This window comes from Aedes albopictus, chromosome 1 (genome assembly GCF_035046485.1).
Source record: "Aedes albopictus strain Foshan chromosome 1, AalbF5, whole genome shotgun sequence".
In the NCBI taxonomy this organism is placed as follows: Eukaryota; Metazoa; Arthropoda; class Insecta; order Diptera; family Culicidae; genus Aedes; species Aedes albopictus.
Window position 1 is genome coordinate 116,164,690 of NC_085136.1, and position 26,164 is coordinate 116,190,853.

Sequence of the window (26,164 nt, forward strand, 5' to 3'; positions counted from 1 at the left end):
CCTTCTCACAAGCGAATCGATTTGACCTCATTATATCAATTGCTGGAGAAAAATATTCAAATTGATGCTAATGTGTTCGGATTAATTGATCGCCGATTGGATCGTAGTTGCGACACAGAGCAACACACCCACCCACCTACTTCTATGCTAGCAATAGGTAATCAGTGTTATTCAAATGCGTCTGCTCCCGCACAGAGCCGATTGTTTTCATACTGATTAAACATCAGCAGCACACAACATGAAATCAACAAACGAGGTGGGGTGGCGACCAGTAGGTAGATGGTTGGAAGGAGGACGACACAAGCACAGAAAAAAGTCAACCGATTAAAACAACACGGAAACGCAGCGATGATGGCGCACGATCACTGATCACTTCATTGATCGGATCGCATATCGTTAGCTCGCAACAAGTTTGCAACGCGACACACTCATAAGAAACTCCGGTATTGCTTGCTTACGTTGTTGATTAGATGAGAGGGTTCGCTGAATTGTAGGTGTTCTTACTATGGCCAAATGACACACCGTCGAGACCCAAGACGTTCGGTAGGATAACCAATTGGCGCAACGCGACACTTAACCAGTAGTCAGTCAGTCAGTATAGTAGGTAGGCAGCAGTACGCAGCAAAGAACATAATTTTAATTGCAGCCAATTAATCAATTGCGCAGAAGCATTGGCGCAATCGCGCGCACACGTGCGCTGCTGCGCCCCCTCGCTGCACGTTCGTTGGTGAATAATCGTCGTCGGTTGGTTGGCATTTCGCGACTCTTAGTCTAGATTGTTAGGTGGGTATTTACTCGCGAAAATTGTCACCTAGTTAGTAGGTGTATGGTTGTGCGGTGCGCTTTGTCATCATCTCGTCGTGTCGTTATTACGCTACTGGCAGTGGCATTCGTCCCAGAACTGGGTGATAATTGGCTGCTCGTTGGACAAATTAAGCACGGATAAGTAATTCGGTAGAAATGGGCAACCCTCTCTGCGGGTGCTGACGATGCACAATGGGATAGGAACCTGCTTTCGTTGGTCAAAACTTCTTGAATAAAATTGAGATATTTGGCGATCGGCGTACACGCAGAACAGAAAGAATACGCAAGTGATATTATTGTTATTGTTTTTGTTACCATAAAGATATTTAGCCTTATAGACGGGCTTGGTGGTCTGCACACCAAACGCTTTCAGCAATATTTTGCTGAATTTTGCCGAGCTAAAGGGTCCAGCAAAGTTTTTTGCTGAACTTTCAGCAAAGTTTGCTGAATTTCAGCAAAGTTTGCTGAATTTCAGCAAAACATTACTGGTGATCAGCAAAGTTTACTAAACAAATCAGCAAATTTTATTGAATTTCAGCAAAAAAATTGGTGAAACTTTCAGCTCGGCAAAATTCAACAAAATTTTGCTGAAATCCTCAATCGATTTTTGGTATGTAGTGGCTACCACTTCTGATTCGTATGCAGAACGTCATTTCTTCGTACTTTCTCCCTTATTTCTACATATACTGCCTATGTACAGGGGATAGACAAATTTCCCCTTTTCAAAAAAATTAACCGAAAAGTGCATCGGATATTCTCAAATTTTTACTGTAAGTTGATCAACTATTTGTGTATCAGTGGACAAAATTTGAAAAAGATCGAACTATTCTGCACGAAGTTATAAGAATTCTAAAAAAAGGTATAATTATATGATAGCCAACTTTGAGCTGTTATATCTCCGGATTCAATGAACCGAATGCAATGAAATTTTTACCATTTAAGACTTATATAATGAGCTTTGAAAAACTTTTGACATAACTTAAAATTCTTAACACGGAAGAAAATGATAACAATTAGATTATTTTTCTAATAAAACAGCCAATTTTTTTCAAATTTCAACATCGTTTCAAAATTCAAGATGCTAATTATAGTTCATTAAAATTCACTCTGATTGTCTGGAATACAGATATGTTTAAAAGGAAAGTAACAACATAGGCGGCAATTCATTGAAAAAGTAATGGGATGCATATTAAAAATAGACCAAGTTACTAAGTTAATGAAATCGCTAGAACTTTTTCTCTTGATAATAATTTGAAGTTGAGTCAAACGTTTTTCAGAGGTCATTATATAAGTCATAAATGGACAAAATTTCATTACATTCGGTGCATTGAATCCGGTAATATGACAGCTCAAAGTTGGCTATCGGATAATTCTACCTTTTTCTAAAATGCTTATAACTTCGTGCAGAATAGCCCAATCTTTTCCTAATTTTGTCCACTGATACACAAATAGTTGATCAACTTACAGTGAACATTTGAGAATATTTGATGCATTTTTCGAAAAGTTATAGCTAATTGGACATTTTTTAAAAAGTGAAAATTTTGCCTGCCCCGATCATTTTGTCTATCGCCTGTACATATATATGTTCGTTCATAGCCTTCACTAGAACCAGAAAAGTCGTTTTCCTCCTTCCAACTTTCACAACACAGTATCTATCAGATAACGCCTTTGATCATTCAAGCGAACTGTGCCGCATCATCTTTAGAATAATAAACACACAATTCAATCATCTTACACCTAGCACCCACGCACCAATGTGTGAACCTACTGCCAATAATATCTTTCCAACAATCCGACATCCGCATAAATTTGTGCACACGCAGATGTATATTCGGTCTGCTGTGGATATAAAAGATTGCAATCATCACTTCATTCCCTTTCCCCAGATTGACCTAAAAATAGAATATCACCAACACTCACACACTGAAGATGTGTAGTGTTCTGTTTTGACGATAAGCTCAAGCTCATAACAGAGAATTTTATCTCTAAGCTGATTCATTTCTTGAAAGCCGGATGAGGGATTCAAATGAAGAGGTTTAGCGGTTTAGTTTCATGTTTTATAGGTAAAAAAGAACTGGCAATTGGTGATGGTTGCTCCAGGTCCGGCCGTCATCGCCGGGATCTTGGGGAGGGCGAAGTGCTCTTTCGTGATCCGGAGAAGCCAGGATGTCAGCTGCCTCGTTCCCCTTGATGCCGCAGTTGTCCGGCATTCAAACAAAGGTAACTCCTGAACCTCCTGAACAATGGGATGCTTAGTTCTATGAGATTGCAGAGTGTCGATTACGCTGACCGAGTTCGGCAAGCAGCATTGAAACTGAACGGGGTGAATAATGACTCGTGAAATCGCTGCCGCCTCGACTGAAAATACCGAGCACAAACCTACTAGTCTAGTAGGTACATATCATTGTAGGCTCTAGTGATGCCTCTCTCCAACACTTTGTCTAAAATTTGCCCCAAGTCGGCAAGATATAATCCCCTGCCGTGGCCAGCTCTGGAGGCCTCCTACCTATGATCCAGGCGGCCCTCAGTTTCCAGATGCTGATCAAGCCAGGTTCCATCACCTTGGTGACACAGCTGGTGAGTGTAACTGGACAAAAGTTGTCCATGGTGTTTGTGGGTTCCGACCTCTTTCGCTGAAAAACATTCAAGCTCGGATACAGACGCCTTTTGAGCTTATAGAGCTTTTTTTCGATCAATATAGAGCATGTCTGTTCTACAACAGCACTATACTAAACCCCTTGTAATAACGTACGATTTGCGTATTCAGGAGCAGACTGGAAAAATCATAACTTCGTTATTTCTGGGCCAATTTTGGTCATCGACGTCCCAAAAGAACCGGTTAGATATCTAGTTTTTATACGTAAACTAAAATTTTAAATTGGTCATTTGGTTCCGGAGCTATTTCGGGACGAACTGGGATATGTTTTTGGCGGGGCAAAAGGACACTTTCGTTGGGTTTCTAAAACTCAGCATGCGACATATCAATCTTCAGGATTTTGCATAACAAGATCAAAGGAAGCCATTTCGCAAATTTTTGACTACGTTGAACGCATTCCGGGATGTTCCGGGATTCTGGTTCTTCCGTAAAAATGTCCTCTTTTATGTCTATTCAAAAGCCCAGCATGCGACATATCAATCTTCATGATTTTACAAAACAAGATCACAGGAAGCCATTTCGCGGACTTTTGACCACGTTGGACGCATTCCGGGATGTTCCGGGAACCTGGGTCCTCCGTGAAAACGGCCATCTTTATGTCTTCTTCAAAATCCCAGCATGCGACATATCAATCTTCGTGATTTTGCATAACAAGATCAAAGGAAGCAATTAAGCGGATTTTTTGCCACGTTGGACACGTTCCGGGATGTTCCGGGAACCTGGTTCTTCCGTGCAAATGGCCACTTTTATGTCTCTTCAAAATTCTAGCATTAGACATATCAATCTTCATGATTTTGCAAAACAAGATCAAAGGAAGCCATTTCGCGGATTTTTGACCATGTTGAACGCGTTCCGGAGTGTTCCAGGAATCTTGTCCTTCCGTGAAAAGCATGCGACATATAAATCTTCATGATTCTACAAAACAAGATCAAAGGAAGTCATTTCGCGGATTTTTGACCACATTCATTAGTTGCCAAGTCAGTTTTCAGCTTATCTGCGTAGATACTTTGCTCGTTTCTACTATTTCGTTCATGCTGTTGTGAATCATCCGTTCAATGGTAATAGACATGTCATTAAGGATGGAAAGTCTGGGCTTGTTGCCAGTGCTTACGAGAATTTGAGAGTTCCTCGGAGATTTGATGCTCGATGGTGGTCTTTGACGTCATTGAGAATCAGTTTTGGTTTGGGAATCTTCTGGAGAACCTTGCCGATCCTGTCCTATAGATTTGGCAGTTTGCCATTTGGAAGGTATAGTGATCCTAGGGATAGCTGCGCAACCACTACCTAATCCGTGTTCAGGTTCATCAGTTCCGAGGAAAATTTTGCGCTATCTCCGGGGTAACTATCCCGGAGAGTTCTGTTTACTCGCTCCGTTGTGACTTGATGGAACTCTTGCAAGGCGATCACTGCCGGAGAATGTGTATCCTGGAGGATCTCCAGCTCCGGGAGTTCGTAGAAGAAGTCCTTAATGTACCATAGCATAGCTAAAACCTGCCGAGGGCTTCGGGTAGGAGTTGGGATCCTCAGAATGCCAAGGTTCCTCGCTAGAAAAACGAATCCGGTTCTTGTGTGGCTTACTGTCAGAGTGTAGATGGCCGGGAATGACCACCCGGTCAACGTTTTGTGACATCGTTGTTGTTCGGCACGAAAAGTAAAAAGTGTGTTCGGCTGGATTCGGAAGATTCTTTTTTCAGAAGATTGCCCGCCGGAAGCTTGTTGTTCGATACTAAAAGTTAACAGTAAGATTGTGCACAGCTATGTTCGGAAGATTCAGTTCGGCATGAAAAACAGAATGAGCGTTTGCGTGGCAAGATTCAGAAAATGGTTAGCCGGGAGTACGCTGTTCGGAGCGAAGTAACAGTGGGCATTTGCGCAGTTAGACACAGATTCCCTTGTTGGAACTTGTTGTATTTACGGTACGCAAAGATTCACAAAATGCCTTATCGGGAGTATGTTGTTCTGAGCTGTTTACTTAGTGAGCGTTTGCTTTCTTGGCGTGAATTTGTTGTTCAGCGCAGAAAGTTAACAGTGAGCGTGTGCGTGGCTAGATTCGGAAGATTTATATCCGGGAGCTTGTTGTCCGGGACGAAAAGTAAACGGTGAGCGAATGCGCAACTAGATTCAGAAGATTCCTTGCCGTAAGTTTGTTGTTCAGCGGCAAAAGTGACAAGTGAGCTTGTGCGCGGTTATATTTGGAAGACTCCTAGCCTGGAGTTTGTTGTTCAGCAAGAAGAGTTAACAATGAGCGTGTGCGCGACTAGACTTTCTCGCCGCGAAGCTCGCATGTGAGTGCGTTACTTGGGCGTGGAATGTAAACATTGAGCGAAAAGTGAAGAAAACGTGTCGCTAAGTTAGCATCGGATGCAAGAGAAGGGGAAAGACTAAGGCGTGAGTGAGTCAACCAACGATACTATATTGTTAAACGATTATCGATCGCATGAGGTTTGAAGTTTTCTTGATGGTGATAAGACCTATAAAATAAAAATTCTTGCAATACCTTGGCTGGAGGTGTGGAAATAGGCGGGTCTATGTTATTGTAGATAGTAACGAAATCTGTAATGGCAATGGATATACCTGCAACCACGATTTGTGCAAGTTTTCATGCTATGATATTGCTGTGCTGGTATGTAAATATTTTCTGGAGTTCCGTCAAAACTCTTCGCAAAAATCCCGTAATAAACAACAAATCCAATAAGAAACACACCACTAGAATATCCCTCAGCAGTTCGACGAAACATTTCTCGGTGAATTTATGGACGTAACACTTGCAGGATGTTCTACAGAATTTATCCAGAAACTACTCAAAAATTGAGGATATTGTTAATTCCTAGTTTGTATTATAGATAGTAGAGTAAACATAGATCCGCGGACACCGCTGACTAAAATGTTTCAAGCGTGTAAGTAGTAATTTTCAAAAGTGCGATGATTGAATATGACGTCATGTGTTCCATTGATGATGTCCAAATCGTGACGACAAGCTCGTTTGGATACAGATTTTGACAGTTCGTTTGACGGATGACAACGGATTCATCATAGCGGATCTATGTTTACTCTACTATCTATAGTTTGTATATGTCTGTGTAAGTTTAGCTGTTTCTTCTAATCATATACAGCGCGTTAACAGTTTTGACCAACGAATTCAGGTTTCTGTCCCATTGTGCGACGTGGGGCTGTGTCAGCTATTTTGAAAATACTAGAAAACCGAAAAGAAACAAATGCAGCTCGGCGCTCGCCACTTACCTCTCGTTGGAGTTTCCTCCTCTCGATCTTCAGCTCGCTTTCGGCCTTTTCTGCCGCCTCCGAGGTGCTCTTGTATCGAATCACCTGCGATTCGGACCTCGCTAGGCTGGCCTGCAGGTTGGCGATTTCCTGTTCCGCTTTCGCGAGCTTATACTTGTAGTCCGCGATCAGCTTGTTGGCTTCTCCTGAAATTGACAAGTAGATTTGGCGATGAGCAATATTCCTTAGGTATAAATTAGGTTGCCACCCATCCAGATACGTACGTTGTGCATCTTCATAATCGTCATCATCCAGTGCCCCGTTGAAGGAACTGTACTTCCTGCCCTTGGATTTGATGTCGTTCAGTTGCTGCTGTAACGTCTGAACTTCGTTTTGAAGTTCCTGCTTCTCTTCCGAGAACTTTTTGAGTCTTACATCTGCGTTCATAAAACAAAACAAAAAACATAGATTAATAAACCAGGACTTCAAAACCACCTCCCCCCACCCATCCCTACCTAAGGAACCCTGTGCGGACTTTAGGAGTTGTGCATTCTCTGCTGTGACTAGTGCGCGCCGTGCATCGCTGCCATCCTCGTTCTCGACCGTCACGATCACCAGGCCCTGCTCCTCGATGAGCGTGTCCCGTTCGTTCAGCTGGCCCTGCACCAGCTTCAGCTCCTCGGACAGTTTGTCGTTGGCGCGCTTTAAGGCATCGTGATCCCGGCACTTTTCCTTGAACTCCCGCTGCAGCTGGGCGTGCGATTCTTCCATCTCTTCCAGCTTGTCCTTCAACAGCTGGATCTGGTAGTTCTGGGAGGCACGTTCGTTGTCCAGCTGGGCGTTGGCGACCATCGCCTTCCGGAAGCGGTCCTCCACGTCCTGGAAAAGACAATACGATGTAGGTTTGCCTAGAGCCCTAGTGGAACCCCAAGAGTCCCTGAAGGGATTTTATGAGGGGTTTGTGGAAGGGTTCCTTCGGGAATTCCCGGAGAAATTTTCGGAAGACCTCCCGGATGACTTCGCGTAAACAATCCTGCAGTACTTCCTGAAGGGATTCTTTCGGAATTCCTCCAAGGATTCCATCAGGAATTTCTCCACGGTTTCATTCAGGAATTTTTCCGGGGATTCCTTCAGGAACTCCTCGGGATATTCCTTCAGATATTCCCCCGGAGATTCCTTCAGGAATTCCTACGGGGATTCCTTCAAGAATTCCTCCGGAGATTCCTTCAAGAATTCCTCCGGAGATTCCTTCAAGAATTCCTCCGGAGGTTCCTTCAAGAATTCCTCCGGAGATTCCTTCAAGAATTCCTCCGGAGATTCCTTCAAGAATTCCTCCGGAGATTCCTTCAAGAATTCCTCCGGAGATTCCTTCAAGAATTCCTCCGGAGATTCCTTCAAGAATTCCTCCGGAGATTCCTTCAAGAATTCCTCCGGGGATTCCTTCAGATATTCCTCCGGAGATTCCTTCAGGAATTCCTCCGGGGATCCCTGCAGTAATTCCTCCGGGGATTCTTTCAGGAATTCCTCCGGGAATTCCCTCAGAAATTTCGTCTGGAATTCCTCCGGGGATTCCGTCTAGAATTCTTCCGGGGATTCCCTCAGGAATTCCTACAGGGATTCCTTCAGCGAGTCTTCCAAGGAATTCTTCACGAATTCCTTCAGGAATTCCTCCAGGGATTCCTTCACAAATTCCTCTAGGAATTCCTTCAGGAATTCCTCTAGGAATTCCTTCAGGAATTCCTCCAGGGATTCCTTCAGGAATTCCTCCAGGGATTCCTTCAGGAATTCCTCCAGGGATTCCTTCAGGAATTCCTCCAGGGATTCCTTCAGGAATTCCTCCAGGGATTCCTTCAGGAATTCCTCCAGGGATTCCTTCAGGAATTCCTCCAGGGATTCCTTCAGGAATTCCTCCAGGGATTCCTTCAGGAATTCCTCCAGGGATTCCTTCAGGAATTCCTCCAGGGATTCCTTCAGGAATTCCTCCAGGGATTCCTTCAGGAATTTCTCCAGGGATTCCTTCAGGAATTTCTCCAGGGATTCCTTCAGGAATTTCTCCAGGGATTCCTTCAGGAATTTCTCCAGGGATTCCTTCAGGAATTCCTCCAGGGATTCCTTCAGGAATTCCTCCAGGGATTCCTTCAGGAATTCCTCCAGGGATTCCTTCAGGAATTCCTCCAGGGATTCCTTCAGGAATTCCTCCAGGGATTCCTTCAGGAATTCCTCCAGGGATTCCTTCAGGAATTCCTCCAGGGATTCCTTCAGGAATTCCTCCAGGGATTCCTTCAGGAATTCCTCCAGGGATTCCTTCAGGAATTCCTCCAGGGATTCCTTCAGGAATTCCTCCAGGGATTCCTTCAGGGATTCCTCCAGGGATTCCTTCAGGAATTCCTCCAGGGATTCCTTCAGGAATTCCTCCAGGGATTCCTTCAGGAATTCCTCCAGGGATTCCTTCAGGAATTCCTCCAGGGATTCCTTCAGGAATTCCTCCAGGGATTCCTTCAGGAATTCCTCCAGGGATTCCTTCAGGAATTCCTCCAGGGATTCCTTCAGGAATTCCTCCAGGGATTCCTTCAGGAATTCCTCCAGGGACTCCTTCAGGAATTCCTCCAGGGATTCCTTCAGGAATTCCTCCAGGGATTCCTTCAGGAATTCCTCCAGGGATTCCTTCAGGAATTCCTCCAGGGGTTCCTGCACGGATTTCTTCAGGAATTCCTCCAGGGATTCCTTCCAAAATTCCTCTAGGGATTCCTTCACGAATTCCTCCAGGGATTCCTCCAGGGATTCCTCCAGGAATTCCCCCAGGGATTCCTCCAGGAACTCCTCCAGGGATTCCTCCAGGAATTCCTCCAGGGATTCCTCCAGGAATTCCTCCAGGGATTCCTCCAGGAATTCCTCCAGGGATTCCTCCAGGAATTCCTCCAGGGATTCCTCCAGGAATTCCTCCAGGGATTCCTCCAGGAATTCCTCCAGGGATTCCTCCAGGAATTCCTCCAGGGATTCCTCCAGGAATTCCTCCAGGGATTCCTCCAGGAATTCCTCCAGGGATTCCTCCAGGAATTCCTCCAGGGATTCCTCCAGGAATTCCTCCAGGGATTCCTCCAGGAATTCCTCCAGGGATTCCTCCAGGAATTCCTCCAGGGATTCCTCCAGGAAATCCTCCAGGGATTGCTCCAGGAATTCCTCCAGGGATTCCTTCAGAAATTCCACCCGGGATTCCTCCAGAAATTCCACCACGGATTTCTCCAGAAATTCCACCAGGGACTCCTTCAGGGTTCCTCTAGGGATTCCTTCAGAAATTTCTCGAAGGATTCTTTCAGGATCTCCTCCAGGGATTCTTTCAGAAATTCCTTCAGGGATTCTTTAAGGAATTCCTCCAGGGATTCCTCAAGGAATTCCTCCAGTGATTCCTCAAGGAATTCCTCCAGGGATTCCTTTAGGAATTTCTCAAGGAATTCTTTCAGGAATTCCTCCACGGATTCTTTCAGGAATTTCTTCAAGGATTCTTTAAGGAATTGGTCCAGGGATTCCTTCAGGAATTCCTGTAGGGATTCCTTTAGGAATTTCTACTGCGATTCTCTTAGGAATTCCTCCAGGAATTCGTTCAGGAATTCCTCCAGGGATTCCTTGAAAAATTCCCCGGGGAATCGTTTAGAAATTCTTCCATGTATTGCTTCTGAAATTCCTGTAGGGATTCCTGCAGGAATTCTTACAGGGATTTCTTCAGGAATTTTTCAATGGCTTCAGTAACTTCTCCAAGGATTTCTTTAGGGGTTCCTCCAGGGATTCCTTCAACAATTTCCTAAGTGATTCCTTCAGAGATTTTTCCAGTTATTTATCCAGCAAATATGTTCATCTTTCAAATATGTAAAGCACTTACCCTCAGTTCATGCCGCAGGTCCCGCAGACTCCGGCCCTCCTCCTCCAGCGAGTCCTCGCTGCTCCGCCGGGACGAGAGCGAACTGCCCCGTACCGTGTTGTTGACCGTGAGGCGGGTGGTCCGAGTACCGAGCGAAATGTCCCCCAGCGAGGACAGCCCCGAGGACTGCTGCTGCAGGTCGAACACGCGGTCGGCATTCTGTTCCAGTTCCTTCTGCTGTCGCTCCAGCTCTCGCATCCGAATCTCGCGCGCCTCGGCACGTGCTTGCCGCCGTGCTGCCAATCGGGCTTCCGCCTGGACGAAGAGGAAGAAAGAAGGAAGAGAAAAAGGGGAAGGTTGTAATAAATTCTTCATCGTCAAATGGGTGGAAAATTTCGGTGGAGGAAGCTGCAGTAAATGAGTTCGAAATGGTTGGCTGTTCCGCGAGCGACATAAAATAAAAACATCAATAAAATACACAACAACAAATTGACTATCACTTCATCTGGTTAAGATTTCGGGGGTTTAGAATGAAAATGATGATAGGGGAAAAATTAACCGGAACGACCGGAGAGCGACAATAAATACGTAAACATTATATACAGGCGGGGTCGTCTCAAGTTTGGAGGATTTGTGTATGCAGTCGGAAGATTTAGTAATGCGGGCTGTTCTGTGTCATTTCCAACAAACTATCCACGCAGGAGGGATGAGTTGACACATACTGACATTGCTTACAGTTTGGGTGAATCTCTCGAGAGTGTGTGTCACTGACGCCATGTGGAACGACGTATCCAATGCCTAAATATCTGTAATCCTAACGGTGAGGAAATTTCAACCGCAACATAAGATTTATTGCCCACGAAAGCCCTACAGATGGTTCATGGAACAATACTTAACCTTTAGGCAACACGTCAGGCGAATCACGCTGGTGGAATGCCTTTTTGGCGTACCTATCTAGGTAATATCGATCCCAATACCTCAGCGCTACCAAAACTCAAAGCACCCTAACGTGTAGCAAGCTCGCTTTTTCTATTCGAACCTGTATAAGGCTGGTGCCCGAAGATCGCCCCAGAGGATTCTGCAGAGAATCCCCAGACGATTCTGAAGAGAATCTCTAGACCCAAGAGGATTCCTCAGAGAATTCCAAGATGTTTCTGCAGAGATATCAAAGAGGATTCTGCCCAGAATTCAGAGAGATAATCTTGAGAGGATTCTGCAAAGAATCCTGAGAAGACACTGCAGATAATTCTGAGAAGATTTTGCAAAACCCCTGAGAGGATTATGCAGAGAGCCCTGAGAGGATTCTGCAGAGCATTCTGAGAGGATTCTGCAGAGAATCCTGAGTGGATTCTGCAGAGGATCCTGAGAGGATTTTGCAGAGAATCCTGAGAGGATTCTGCAGAGAATCCTGAGAGGATTCTGCAGAGAATCCTGAGAGGATTCTGCCATAAATACCAAGAAGATTCTGCAGAGATTCCCAAGCGGATTCTGCTTAGAAAATCCTGCGAGGATTCTGCAAAGAATTCTGGGAGGATTCTGCAGAGAATTCTGAGAGGATTCTGCAGAGAATCCTGAGAGGATTCTGCAGAGAATCCTGAGAGGATTCTGCAGAGAATCCTGAGAGGATTCTGCAGAGAATCCTGAGAGGATTCTGCAGAGAATCCTGAGAGGATTATGCAGAGAATCCTGAGAGGATTCTGCAGAGAATCCTGAAAGGATTCTGCAGAGAACTCTTAGAGGATTCTGCACAGAATCCTGAGAGGATTCGGCACAGAATCCTGAGAGGATTCTGCAGAGAATCCTGAGAGGATTCTGCAGAGAATCCTGAGAGGATTATGCAGAGAATCCTGAGAGGATTCTGCAGAGAATCCTGAGAGGATTCTGCAGAGAATCCTGAGAGGATTCTGCAGAGAATCTTGAGAGGATTCTGCAGAGAATTCTGAGAGGATTCTGCAGAGAATTCTGAGAGGATTCTGCAGAGAATCCTGAGAGGATTCTGCAGAGAATCCTGAGAGGATTCTGCAGAGAATCCTGAGAGGATTCTGCAGAGAATCCTGAGAGGATTCTGCAGAGAATCCTGAGAGGATTATGCAGAAAATCCTGAGAGGATTCTGCAGAGAATCCTGAGAGGATTCGGCACAGAATCCTGAGAGGATTCTGCACAGAATACTGAGAGGATTCTGCACAGAATACTGAGAGGATTCTGCACAGAATACTGAGAGGATTCTGCACAGAATACTGAGAGGATTCTGCACAGAATACTGAGAAGATCCTGCACAGAATACTGAGAGGATTCTGCACAGAATCCTAAAAGGATTCTACACAGAATCCTGAAAGGATTCTGCACAGAATCCTGAGAGGATCCACAGAGGATGCTACAAAGAACCCCCAACGGATTCTGAAGAGAATCCCCATTCTGCAGAGCATCCCCAGAAGATTTTGCAAAGACTCCATAGATGATTCTGCAGAGACTCCCCAGATAATTCTGCGGAGAATTCCAAGATGATTCGGCAGAGAATCCCAAGAGGATTCTGCCATAAATACCAAGAAGATTCTGCAGAGATTCCCAAGCGGATTCTGCTTAGAAAATCCTGAGAGGATTCTGCAAAGAATTCTGGGAGAATTCTGCAGAGAATTCTGAGAGGATTCTGCATAGAATACTGAGAGGATTCTACAGAGAATCCTGAGAGGATTCTACAGAGAATCCTGATAGGGTTCTGCAGAGAATCCTGAGAGGATTTTACAGAATATCCTGAGGTGATTATACACAGAATCCCACGAGGATTCTGCAGAGAATCCGCACAAGATTCTGCAGAGAATCCCCAGAGGATTCTTTAGAGAATGCCCATTCTGCAGAGCATCTCCAGAGAATTGTGCAAAGAATGCATAGAGAATTCTGCAGAGACTTCCTAAAGGATTCTGCGGAGAATTCCGAGATGATTCAGTAGAGAATCCCAAGAGGGTTCTGCAATGAGTATCAAATTCCGCAGATTCCCAAGAGGATTCCTCACAGAATTCTGAGAGGATTCTGCAATGAATACTGAGAGGGGTTTGCAGAGAATCCTGGGAGGATTCTGCAGACTATCCTGAGAGGGTTCTGCAGAGAATACTGAGAGGGTTCTGCAGAGAATTTTGAGAGGATTCTGCACAGAATCCTAACAGGAATATGCAACGAATCCTGACAGAATTCTGCAGAGAATCCCGAAAGGATTCTGCAGAGAATACTAAGAGGATTCTGTAGAGAATCCAGAGAGGATTCTGCAGAGAATACCCAGAGGATTTTGCAGAGAACCCCTGAGGATTCTGCAAAGAATTCCAAGATGATTCGGCAGAGATTCTCAAACGGATTCTGCAGAGAATCTCCAGAGCATTCTGCAGAGAATCAAGAGAGGATTCTGCAGAAAATCACAAGAGGATTCTGCAAAGAATTCTGGGAGGGTTCTGCAGAGAATTCTGAGAGGATTCTGTATAAAATCCCAAGAGGATTCTGCAAAGAATTCTGGGAGGATTCTGCAGAGAATTCTGAGAGGATTCTGCAGAAAATCCCGAGGATTCTGCAAAGAATTCTGGGAGGATTCTGCAGAGAATTCTGAGAGGATTCTGCAGAAAATCCCAAGAGGATTCTGCAAAGAATTCTGGGAGGATTCTGCAGATAATCCTGAGTAAATTCTACAGAAAATCCCGATAAGATTCCGCTGAACATCCCGGAAAGATTCCACAGAGCATCTCAAAAGGATTCTGTAAAAGGTATCCATAGCGAGTCATTTTGCAGAACAAACTTATAGATCTGATTAAGCTGGTGCAAATAACCCATGATCTGGTGTTAATTCAATAAAACAAAATCGAAATATTTAGAAACATGATCGCATTCATTTACCAATCATAAGTGTTGCGCGAACAACAGTATGCTTGATTGTTATTTTCGTACAGATTTTGCAACGGGTATTTTCGTACAACAAATCCATCAATGTGCATGAGTTGCTATTATCTTATCGAAAGCAACGGGAAACAGCCTTAGACACTCACTCACCAGTGATAACAACCAATGTCATGATTTCGTATTTTCTCCATCATTGTTTAGGAATGTTATCTTTTGACAGCTATGGCGACATGTCAATACTGTTGTTCACTCTTCCGATTAAGGTACAATTCAGTTCGATTTACTATGTATCATAAATTTATGGCACTTAAATTCCAATTAAAATTAAATATTACCTGGTAAACAAAGTTATATTTTCATGTCAAAAGTGGCAATACGCATCAATGACAACAGTTCTACACCAACATAAAGAATGTTTCCCATCCCCAAGTTTAATGTCACAACATTACTTCCGAAACCTTCTTAAGTTTCCTCATTAACCTGAAATATTGCCCGTGGGGCTCAACGACGACAACTCAAATTGAACGTTCTCAGTTGATGACGAACTCCGTGGTTTCCCCCTATGTTGAAACCAAACCTTTTCCGTCATCGTCCCAAGATATCACTTAAAAACTGATCAACCCACATCGCATCCGTAGGTACATGGCTGGTTGTGACGCAGCAGCGAGGTGAACATCTGTGGACAGTTTGTCTTATGGGTCTTATGCTTGGTACGTGCGGGTGAGACTCCCCTCGAAGATGCAACGTCCACAAATGATGGGACCGACCGGGAGATCAAACCCAAAAGATCCCTAGGCTCGAGTCGATCGATCGACTCCTGTCACGCGGAACGCGCAGTTCGCAGTCAGGCACAGTGGTAATGTTCTAAAAATAAACAATAAACAATTAGGCGAAAGGTACGCGTTTGTATTACTACTGAATCGACTTGGGAGGGGCACCCACCGTTGTCGGTGGTATAGAGTGGATTCGTTCGATTAGGGGACTAGAATTTATCCCCTTTTTTCGGCACGATGACGAAGTGTAAGTCAAGGTACCGAGAAGAGGTCACCGCACATATGTCTACCAACTGTTCGGGGTCGACTGGGTACAAGTACTAACTTAGCAGTTGGTACAATGCTTCGGAAACAGTTACATTGATAGTGCATTCGAGTGTAAAAAAGATAAGGCAGCAGGATTTTTGCTACACATCGTAGCAAAAATCCTGCTAAGGTGAGCATTAGGGTAAATCGCCAATCGAACACACACCTTATAAGAAAAGTATGAAGCCCCGAGCAGGAGAAAATAGGTTCTTCTTTTTCATGCATTTTTTACGACAATCCACCCATTGCGACATAGGTTTGTCCCAAAGTGACCAGAATAGGATAAAGATTGTACACCACAAGTTTAAAGATTCATAAGTCTTGCATTGCGATTTTCGAAGGGTAACTTCAAGTTGGTAAACACTGCAAGCTGTTGAAGATCTACCAGAAAACCATTTAGCTCCTGTTTTGTCACCAGCAAAAAATAGACATCATGTCATTATTTGTTAGCAGCTGGGATAAAGAGTAATCGCCGGCTTCTTTGTTGCTGTTTTTGTGTCTCTTTCGTCCGACAGTTCTCTTCTCTGTCTGCGATAGCACTTTGGAGGCGACATTCAAAACGGTGATAGATCTGAAGTTCTCACATTCTAAACACAGTCATAGCATAATCATGTCACCCACAATTATGGGTCAATTCCATTTGAATAACATGGTGAACTGACTGACTATCAAGTATCAGTAGGTCGGATCCAGAGGCACGTTTACCTCCATTTGGGAAATTTGTGCCATCGCCATTAACACGAGCCTATAGGTAAATGATGAACCTGAGGGAGAAGGGAAAGAAAAAAGGATGGGACAGGGAAAAGGGGCACTGTGATGACGCATAAAGCCTAAGAGAGCCTATAGATAGCTCTTTACCACAGCGGGTCAAGAACAACAGAACACCCTGAAGATTCAGGTTTTTGAAGTCAGTATCACTTAATAAGTGTTTTCCGAGTTCTCGGAAACGCAGTTGCGCAAAAACTGGATAGTTACATATCAAATGATTCGAAGCTCCCTAATCGGATTCACAGCTACCACATACTAATGAATCAGCTTGCTGAATATTTGCTATGAGATAGCTGAGTCGGCAGTGGCAGTCAGTGCTTTGACCAGAATGCTACCATTCTTCTTTGACAGCTTTGTTAGATACTTCGCCACCCCATGGAGATGGCTGAGTACAATACAATTTGGTTTGACTCCAAAATATTCCAATATTGTTTGTGCTGAGTACCAGCCCTGGTGTCAACCTGAAGCTCAGCCCAATACTTCGATATCGGAAAAGCTGGCCCACGGCAAATGAAGTCATGTGATACTCCAGTGCGAGCTAAGTGATCAGCCATTTCATTTCCAGCGATGAAAGAATGGCCAGGCACCCATACAAGGTGAACAGCGTTTGCTGAATTCAGCTCCTCGATTTGAGTTCGACAACCGATAACTAACTTCGACCTAGAGTTGGCTGAAGCAAGTGCTTTAATAGCAGCCTGGCTATCTGAACAGAAGTATATTACTTTGCCCATTACGTGCTGCTCCGCATATAAATAAGAGCAAATATTTAAGCCTGAAATACGGTCCAGTGTCTACCAAGTGAGTAAATAAATAAGATTGATGTAGCCTTAGCTCACGAGAGTGGACACCAGCATCTGCTCGACCTTCGAGAAGGGAGTCATTAGTGCAACATATGAAATACTTTTCTCCAGATAACCAGATGCCCACTCATCTTGAGAAGGGATTTTCGTGAAAAATGCCCTATATGGAAAATTACAAACAATTGTAAGAACACTTGGAGCAAGGACCACTTTGTTTCAATTCACCAATAGTGGGAAAAACGAGGTGTGTGTTGATCTGCGGTTCACAGGAGTTTCCTCTAGTAAACCGTGTATTGATAGGCGATAGTGCAAGAAAGTGCTTCTTGCTTAAGATGAATGTGTAGTGGGGCAATGTCAAATAGAATTTCGAGCACTGCCATGGGAGTTGAAGAGAACGCTCCAGACATCGGTATTAAGCACATTCTTTGGAGATGGCCTAATTTTGATTGGATTGTTCTCACTTCGCCCTTTTGCCACCAAACAAGACATCCATAGGCCAATATTGGTCGAACAACGGTTGTGTAAATCCATTTAATATACTTGGGTTTAAGACCTCAAGTTTTACCAAAGGTTCTCCGGCATTGCCCGAATGCCATTCAAGCTTGCTTGATTCTGAATTCAATGTGAGATGTCCAGGAATGTTCGGAATCAAGAATAACTCCAATGTACTTTACCTGTTCAGTCACATCGATTTCAGAATCAATGAGATACAAAGGTCGCACACCCGCCATTACGGTTTCGCCTTTCCGTGAAGAGAACAATAGATGTTTTACTCGGATTAACGAAAGGCCATAGTGGCGACACCATCCCTCAATTACCTGAAGGGCGCTTTGCATCAGGTCGAAAAGGGTGCTGATGCACATACTAACTAACAATGTCAGATAGTAGTCGGCAATACCATAAGTAGCAAAACCGCTATTATTGAGTTGCATCAAAAGCGTAGCTGCTACGAGATTGCACAACAGTGGTAACAAGACTCCCCTTGAGGGCATCCACAAACACTCAATTTCCTAATCGTTAAAATTTAATTGAATTTTCATCGTTAAAAAAAATATTTCAAATTTTTGTGTTGAATAGATAGTTTCTCCCATTGTCTCATCTGATACGTGCCAGCTTTGTGTTCTTTCCAAAGATTACATCATTGCACATCGTTAGATCCAAGACTCCTTATCTGATTGCATTTGGAAAAGTAGGTTAATTATCCTTAATTGCATATGTCTATATTGTTGAAAGACAAATAGTTTATAATGACTCGCCTCGACTGTTGATATCCGTGTACTACCCCACTCTGCGTTAAGTATGTGCATTGCATTGACGTCACAGCCAATGATAAACAATTTGTTGTTTTTTACAGTATTGATCAAATGATACAACCTCAGTAGGACATACCTCAGGAACATTACCAAGAAAGTAGGCAGAATCAACATAGATTTCCGTTTTACATCTGATGAGTTCTAGGAGAGTCTCGTTGCTCATCATAAAAAAAGTTTACTAGGATGCCGAACCACTTTTACAGTGGCTGGTATTTTAGGCACTTTTCCGCTATAACTCAGTAAATTGTTAACCAATTGACCTATTTTTTGTACACGGTGAGTTACCCATATTATCTAGTCGAGTGTGGTGGCTGTTCGGGCTCGTTTGGAAATTGTCCATGAATGTTACCTTCCTTTTCTGATCAGTCTAGATAGCCATGCAGAAGCTGGAAAAGCTTCCCACAGAAGCTGAATAAACTTCTCACAGAAGCTGGAAAGTTTCGCACAGAAGCTGGGAAAACTTCTCACAGTAGCTGTGGAAGTTGCTTAGTGGCTTCGTGGTCGTGCGGCTAGTGTCTCCGAGCATTTAGTCGCATCGAGCTGAAGAGTGTGGATTCGATGCCCGCCGTAGCTATCAGGAAAAGTTTTCGGCTGTGCCACTGGGCGTTGCGTTGCTAGTCCGTTGTCTAGTATCGTGCTTCCTTCAAAAAGCGAATCGCTTACTGGAAGCATTGAACGTGTTCGTTTCTTTTTTTTTTTCAAAGCATCTTACAGAATCTGTGAAAGCTAATCATAGAAGCTGAGAAAGCTTCTCACAGAAGCTGGAAAAGTTTCTCGCAGAAGCTGGAAAAGCTTTTCACAGAAGCTAGAAAAGCTTCTCACAGAAGCTGGAAAAGCTTCTCACAGAAGCTGGAAAAGCTTCCCACAGAAGCTGGAAAAGCTTCTCACAGAAGCTGGAAAAGCTTCTCACAGAAGCTGGATCTCACAGAAGCTGGAAAAGCTTCTCACAGAAGCTGGAAAAGTTTCTCACAGAAGCTAGAAAAGCTTCTCACAGAAGCTGGAAAAGCTTCTCACAGAAGCTGGAAAAGTTTCTCACAGAAGCTGGAAAAGCTTTTCACAGAAGTTGGAAAAGCTTCTCACAGAAGCTGGAAAAGTTTCTCACAGAAGCTGGAAAAACTTCTCACAGAAGCTGGAAAAACTTCTCACAAAAGCTAACAAACTGGGGAACCTGTATACTGATGTGATTACGACCACATTTCATGGATAACTCGCTTCCATTGGTGCTCCAAGATAGTTTCATCGTGATTTTGTAACTACAACGCCCTCCAATGCGGTATACCATAATAACTATTGATATAAAAGAAGCTTGTCCTCGTGTGAGGATCACACGAGGTATTCCTGAATGGAATTCTGATCTGTTCAAGTTCTTCTATGATCTTCGGATAAACCAGTCTTTTGTATGGTTACGAATCTCTAGCTTCCGCCCCGAGAATTGTAGCTATAGAATCGATTTGATGGGCACAAGCTCTGCTTACTTCAAATCTCCAGAAGCAAATGGGGTTTTGTCCTATTTTCTCCAGCGGGATTTGAGTATTTCAAACATGTTTTGAACTGTTGTAGTTTTCTATTGGGTATTCTCATGGCGCGAAATTACTCTATAGTTTTATCCTGAAAGGGTGCGTGCGTTGTGTGAAGAATGAAAGAGTTCTAGATTTATCAGGTTTACCTTCTTCCTTATGAAATGCTTGAAACGCGTTGTCGACTATCATCTGTGATATTCGTCTGGCCAACATGCCTATTCATGTGAACTCAAATGCCTCCCAATTTGGGATGTCCACAGTGAATCTGTAACACAAAGTTGTATCCCGAGCAGAGGAAAATATCAAAATAATAACTACAAAATCATATAACCTGTTTTTATACCTTGTTTTGTTATTATTTAATTATCAAGGCATAGATTTTCAATAACAAATTTTGTAGGACAATCTCATTTTATTATAATCAAGCTATTGATATACATTCACTAAGGTACATTTCAATAACATATTTTGTTGAACTACAAGTTTTGTTATTGATGTACTATTGACTTATCAACAATAGCACAACAGTAACAAATTTTGAAATCAAAGCAACAATTCGATAACAATTACCTGTATTTTTGTTTTGTTCCATTTTTGGAACACTTAGAAGTTCTGGAGAAACCCTTCGATACCCTGGACAAGTCTTCAAAAGAACTCCTGGCGCTATCTTCGTAGAAATTCCAAAAGTAATTCTTCTGAGCAAATATTAGAATTCTTGGCAAAATCTTTTGAAAAACTCCTGCAGAATTCTTTGAAAAAAATTCCTGGATATATTCTCAAAGAAATTTTCAGAGACATCTCAAGATGAAATTCGGGACAAATAATCACAAGAAATTCTGAAGAAATCCTTGAAGGGATTCCGTTCATAATTCTGGAGGAATATCTAGAGGATTTTTTTTAAATCTGTGAATGATTTCGTGGAAGAACTCTCAGAGAAATTTCTGGAAGTTTTTTTACATTCTTTTAGACTGATTAATTCATTCTGATTCTGAATATGAATATAGTATTTTTCGATCATTTAAAGTATTGTTACTCATGCTATTGGCGGGTTTGTGAGATAAAGTGAATAATTTTATTTAATTAGTATCATAATTTAATTAGTTACGATTTTGATACCATAACAAATTTTGCTTTCCGATTATTATCAATAACATATTAACATCTAATTTTTTTATTGAAATATTTTCCAAATTCACTGTTATTAAGTTGTTATTGAAACTAACAAAACAAGTTATTAAAATGGTTTTCTAAGAACATTTTTTTTGTTATGATATTTGTTATTTTGCATAAGCAAATTTACAACATAATATGTTATGTTAATAACATAAAAATCATCGATTCTATTGTTCAGTTATTTTACCCAAATAACACAGCTCCTTACGCTGTTGTTATTTCCTTCTGCTCGGGATGCGTTTTCAGGAAAGCACTCGCTTAAACTTAGTATTTGCTTGGGTGGTTTCTTGAATCGACAACATCTGCATCAGCCTGAAGTGGAGACGGAGCCCTCTTGATGTGCGGACCAAACGTAGCGCCGACATTGCGTCAGACCATCATCTCCAAATCGGCGATATCCGACTGTGCATTGCGAGGATCCATCGACAGGTGGAGAAAATCGGGCGCCGGTTCAACACACGTCGACTGGAAGACGCTGCGGTGAAAAGGTTTCTTCGTCGAGGAGCTAGAGAACCGTGCTGCGGATATTCCGAAAGGCGGAAGCGTAGGCGATCAATGGAACGCCATCAAGTACGCCTTCATCGCCACCGGCGAGAACAATTTGGGTGAGCTACGCACCCAGAGAAAGCAGTGGATCATAAATGACACCTAGAGGATGATAGAGGAGCGAAGGTGAGCGAAAACACGAGGAGCCAAATCCGTAGCCCGTCAGCGCCCTTCGGCTCTCTAGAAGGCGAGAAAGCCGCAAGTACCGGCGACATTCACCTCCTGTCTCACGTCGCTTTTCTGGGACTAAGATGAATAGGTACTATGATGCCCGTGAGAGACACGTCTTGACAGCTATTGACCGGCCCGACTGACCAACTGAAACGCTGGTTCGATCACTTTGGAAATATTTTTCAAATGTCGGCCACGCCACCAACACCTCAGCATGATCCGCCAAGGGCTCGACGCATTACCCGTGTCAACACCGAAGCTCCATCATTTCAGGAGATAGAAACATCCATCCGTAGCATGAAATCGAACAGGGCCCCAGGGGTCGATCGCGTATCAGCCGAGATGCTCAAAGCTTACCCCGTAGTATCTGCACAAATGCTGAATCAATTATTCTGCAACATTTGGGAAACCGCGACATTTCCGATCGACTGGATACAAGGCGTCTTAGTAAAGGTGCCCAGAAAGGGTGACCTGAATGTATGCGATAATTGGTGGGGTATCAAGTTGCTGTGCATCGTTTTCAAAGTCCTTTGCAAAGATCCTTAACCGGATATCAGAGATGCCATATATACAGATTTCTCTGTATTCTACAGAATTTTGAAAATAGCGATACAGATTTTTCAAAAAATCATCTGGCATCCCTGCCGGATATATACAGGAGAAGATTGACGCAACTCTCCAGCGACAGCAGGCAGGATTCCGTGTCGGACGATCCTGTGTGGACCATATTGTCACGCTCCGTATCATCTTGGAGCTAATCAATGAATCCCAAAAGTCTACCTGGTGTTCATTGATTACGAAAAAGTTTTCGACCGTCTCAATCACGAAGACATGTGAGAAGCCCTCAGGCGCAAAATCATCGGCCTCATTGAAGCACAGTACAGGACATTATCGATCCCAATCGGGTCGTTGCTGGAGTGAGGCAAGTATGTATGTATACTATCACCGCTACTGTTCCTCATCGTAATCGACGAGATCCTGGTTGATGCGATTGATCGTGAATCAAATAGTCGGTTGCTGTAGCAGCCCATTACAATGGAGCACCTTAATGACTTCGAATTGGTTGAAGACGTTGCCCTCCTAGTTCAACGACACTCAGATACGCAGAGCAAGCTCGATGATCTTGCCAATCGCTCCTCAGCGGCAGATCTGACCATCAACGTCAACAAGACCAATTCGTTGGGTGTAAACACGGTCAACCCTTCCAGCTTCACGATAGCTGGACAAGTAGTGGAGAATGTTGAAAGCTTCCAATACCTTGGTAGATCGACATAGGTGTACGAATCAAGAAGGCGTGGGCTTCCTTTGTGAGTTTAAGAAATGTATGGAAAAACAACCAGGTTATTCGACGCACCAAAATCCGAATTTTCAACTCGAATGTGAAATCTGTGCTGCTGTACGCCAGTGAAACTTGGTGTGTATCAGTGGAGAACACTCAACAACTGCAGGTCTTCATCGATAGATGCCTGCGGTTAATAATTCGTCCATGGTGGCCTCACAATTGGATTTCCATGGTGGAGCACCATCGTTGATGTCATCATAACCCGATTGCGACAGAAATTCGGGAGCGAAAGTGGAGAAGGGTCGGCCACACTATACGCAGGGGCGGGAACGATATCTGCAAACAAGCGTTAGATTGAAACACAGCAGGACGTTGCATCATAGGTAGACCAAGCTCATGGCGGATTAACCTCAACCAGGAAATAAAGGAAGTCGATAGAAATTTGACCTGACTACGGGTCAAGGGCAATGATGGCGGCTAATAGCCCAGGATGGAGATCTTTCAATTCGGATCTCTTCACCGCCAGGACTGAAAGTAAGTCAATTCCTTTAGTTTTATGCAGTTTTCCTGTTGTAGCTTATGATATCTTTCTTCTAGTACTTCATCAAGGTAGGTTGCAAAGGTACAATAAACCCGTTACAAAATGCCATGAATAAAAAATAAATCAACAAAGCGCAAAAACACCAAACTATCGGCAACCTTCAGTCAGCGCGGTAGCTAGGCAATGCTCAACGAAGCTAAAAGTATTCTTTCGCGTGTGAAATTTTCCGTGCCTTTTGGGCGGCTTCAAATGGCCCTATCAACACGCTATTCAATGTGCTGTGCTTTAAAAGCGTGAGGGTTTTGTTTAACCCTTTGGAGCCAGAGGGTCCATATATGATCCCAACATAGAAAAGGCTGTATAAGTTCACCCATTCGATAAAACAGAATACTGTCTTTGGCAAAGTTGTTGCAAATTGAGTCCTCTATTAAAGAAAAATTTGGATATTAGTATTTAGGACCTAATTGATATCCTTGAACATCCTGAACACAATGAAATTTGGAAAAATGAAATAATTTACATACCAGTTTTTCTAAAAGCCGAACTAGGATTTGGGTTACGTTTATATGTATTAATTTAGCCTTCGTCAAGAGTATCAAAAGGTGTTTTATATTCTGGGATGTTCTAGGAGTTCCAAACTGTCCTATAGTGAAGTCCTTCAAATCTACAAGAACATTTTTTTGTATTTTTGCCACAAATAATAGCTGATGATAAATCGACTGAGTTGGTGAAATTGATTATGTTTGGCTATGCAGTCATTTATTGAACAAACGACGTTCCTTATTTGCCCCGTGTCGAAACGTCGGGCAAATAAGGAACGTCGTTTGTTCAATAAATGACTGCGTAGCCAAACATAATCAACAAATAATAGCATTGTATAACCTACTGGGATCCGTGAAGCTCTTGACATCTACAATATCATTTAGAAACCCTACAGGGATATTCCAGGTCAGCCAAACTACCCTGGGCTTCAGGACTTCAGGTCTACACTCATAACAATAGCCATATCTACTATACTGAGTAACGTTGCATATTCATCCGTGGTTACTGGACCAATCTGAAGTCTACTTTTTGATTATAAACCTTTGAGACATTCAGGTTCGTCCAAACTGTTCTATAATGAAGTCCTTCAAATCTACAATAATAACTTTATGTTTCCACCATATTTTATTTATAGCATAGCATAATCTCTTGAAATCTCAATGGTCATTTAGAGAAACTATGCGAATGTTCCAGATCAGCCAAACTATCTTTGTGTTCAGGACTTCAGGTCTACACTCGTAATATTAGCTATATCTGACATACTTAGTAACGTTTCATAATCAACCGCGGTGACTTGACTAACCTGAAGTCTACTATGTATTATTATGAACCTTTGGGACATAGAGGATCGTTCAAACTATCCTGAAGTTTAGCTCTTGATAATTAGAGTAGTTATTCTCACAATAAACTTTAAACTGTTATATGTAATTCCCCTGGCATATCATGAGTCATTTCAAAATAGTGTTGAGCTATTTCAGATCAACAAAACCACTCCGGAGACCATAGCTTCAGGGCCACACTTGTAATAATAGCGTTTGCCACTATGTTAGGAAGTGTTACATAATCCACTGTACTTACCAAAGTATGAGCGTTGTTTTATATTTTTGGGATATTATGAGTTTCCTTACGTTATGAAGCTTAGTTGATGAAAACAACCACTGTAGTTTTCAGAAGCGTTACTGGACATGATAGACTACAAATCGTAGCTTTTAATGAAAGAAGTTACCGTTACACACGTAGACTTTAGGATCTAAACTCAAGAACAGTTTGGATGACCTAGGATATCCTGACTGATCTGTTACTGTCTATTGCATTTTCAGAAGACTTACTGAACATGACAGATTACAAATCGTAGCTTTGTACAATGGAAGAAGTTACCGTTACACTCATAGACTTTAGGATCTAAACTCAAGACCATTTTGGATGACCTAGGATATCCCGATTGATCTGTTATTGTCTATTAACCTTTCAGAAGACTTATTGGACATGATAGATTACAAATCGTAGCTTTGTTTAATGAAAGAAGTTACTATTACACCCGCAGACTCTAAACTCAAGAACAGTTTGGATGACCTAGGACATCCCGACTGATCTGATACTGTCTATTGCATTTTCAAAAGAATTACTGGATATGACATATTACAAATCGTAGCTTTGTATAATGAAAGAGGTTACCGTTACACCCGTATACTTTAGGATTTAAACTCAAGAACATTTTGGATGACCTAGGATATCCCGACTGATCTGATATTGTGTATTAACCTTTCAGAAGAATTTCTTGATATGATAGATTACAAATCGTAGCTTTGTATAATAAAAGAAGTTACCGTTACACTCGCAGACTTTAGAATCGAAACTCAAGAACAGTTTGGATGACCAGGATATCCAGAAAAAAATATTTTGCATAATATTCTACCGTTTTTATACTATTGACTACAACACTACAGAAAATCGCAGAAAAAACTCCATAACAACGCTTGGAAAAAATCCGGCTTCAAAGGGTTAAACTACATG

At 42.8% G+C, this 26,164-nt stretch overlaps 1 protein-coding gene across 6 annotated transcripts in view; it reads right to left on the reverse strand.

The window, feature by feature from the left end:
• Positions 1-26,164, reverse strand: part of LOC109402218 (leucine-rich repeat flightless-interacting protein 2) — a 445,842-nt gene that overhangs the window by 37,888 nt on the left and 381,790 nt on the right. For 5 of the 6 annotated variants that reach the window (XM_062845229.1, XM_062845228.1, XM_062845226.1 and 2 more), the window contains 4 exons: positions 10,557-10,850; positions 7,195-7,558; positions 6,964-7,116; positions 6,701-6,885 (listed from right to left, as the gene is read on the reverse strand). In XM_062845229.1, the coding sequence (XP_062701213.1) occupies positions 6,701-6,885; positions 6,964-7,116; positions 7,195-7,558; positions 10,557-10,850 (996 nt within the window). Of the gene's footprint in view, positions 1-458; positions 917-6,700; positions 6,886-6,963; positions 7,117-7,194; positions 7,559-10,556; positions 10,851-26,164 lie in introns of all 6 variants that reach the window. The other variant, XR_003897654.2, reaches the window with a different exon arrangement.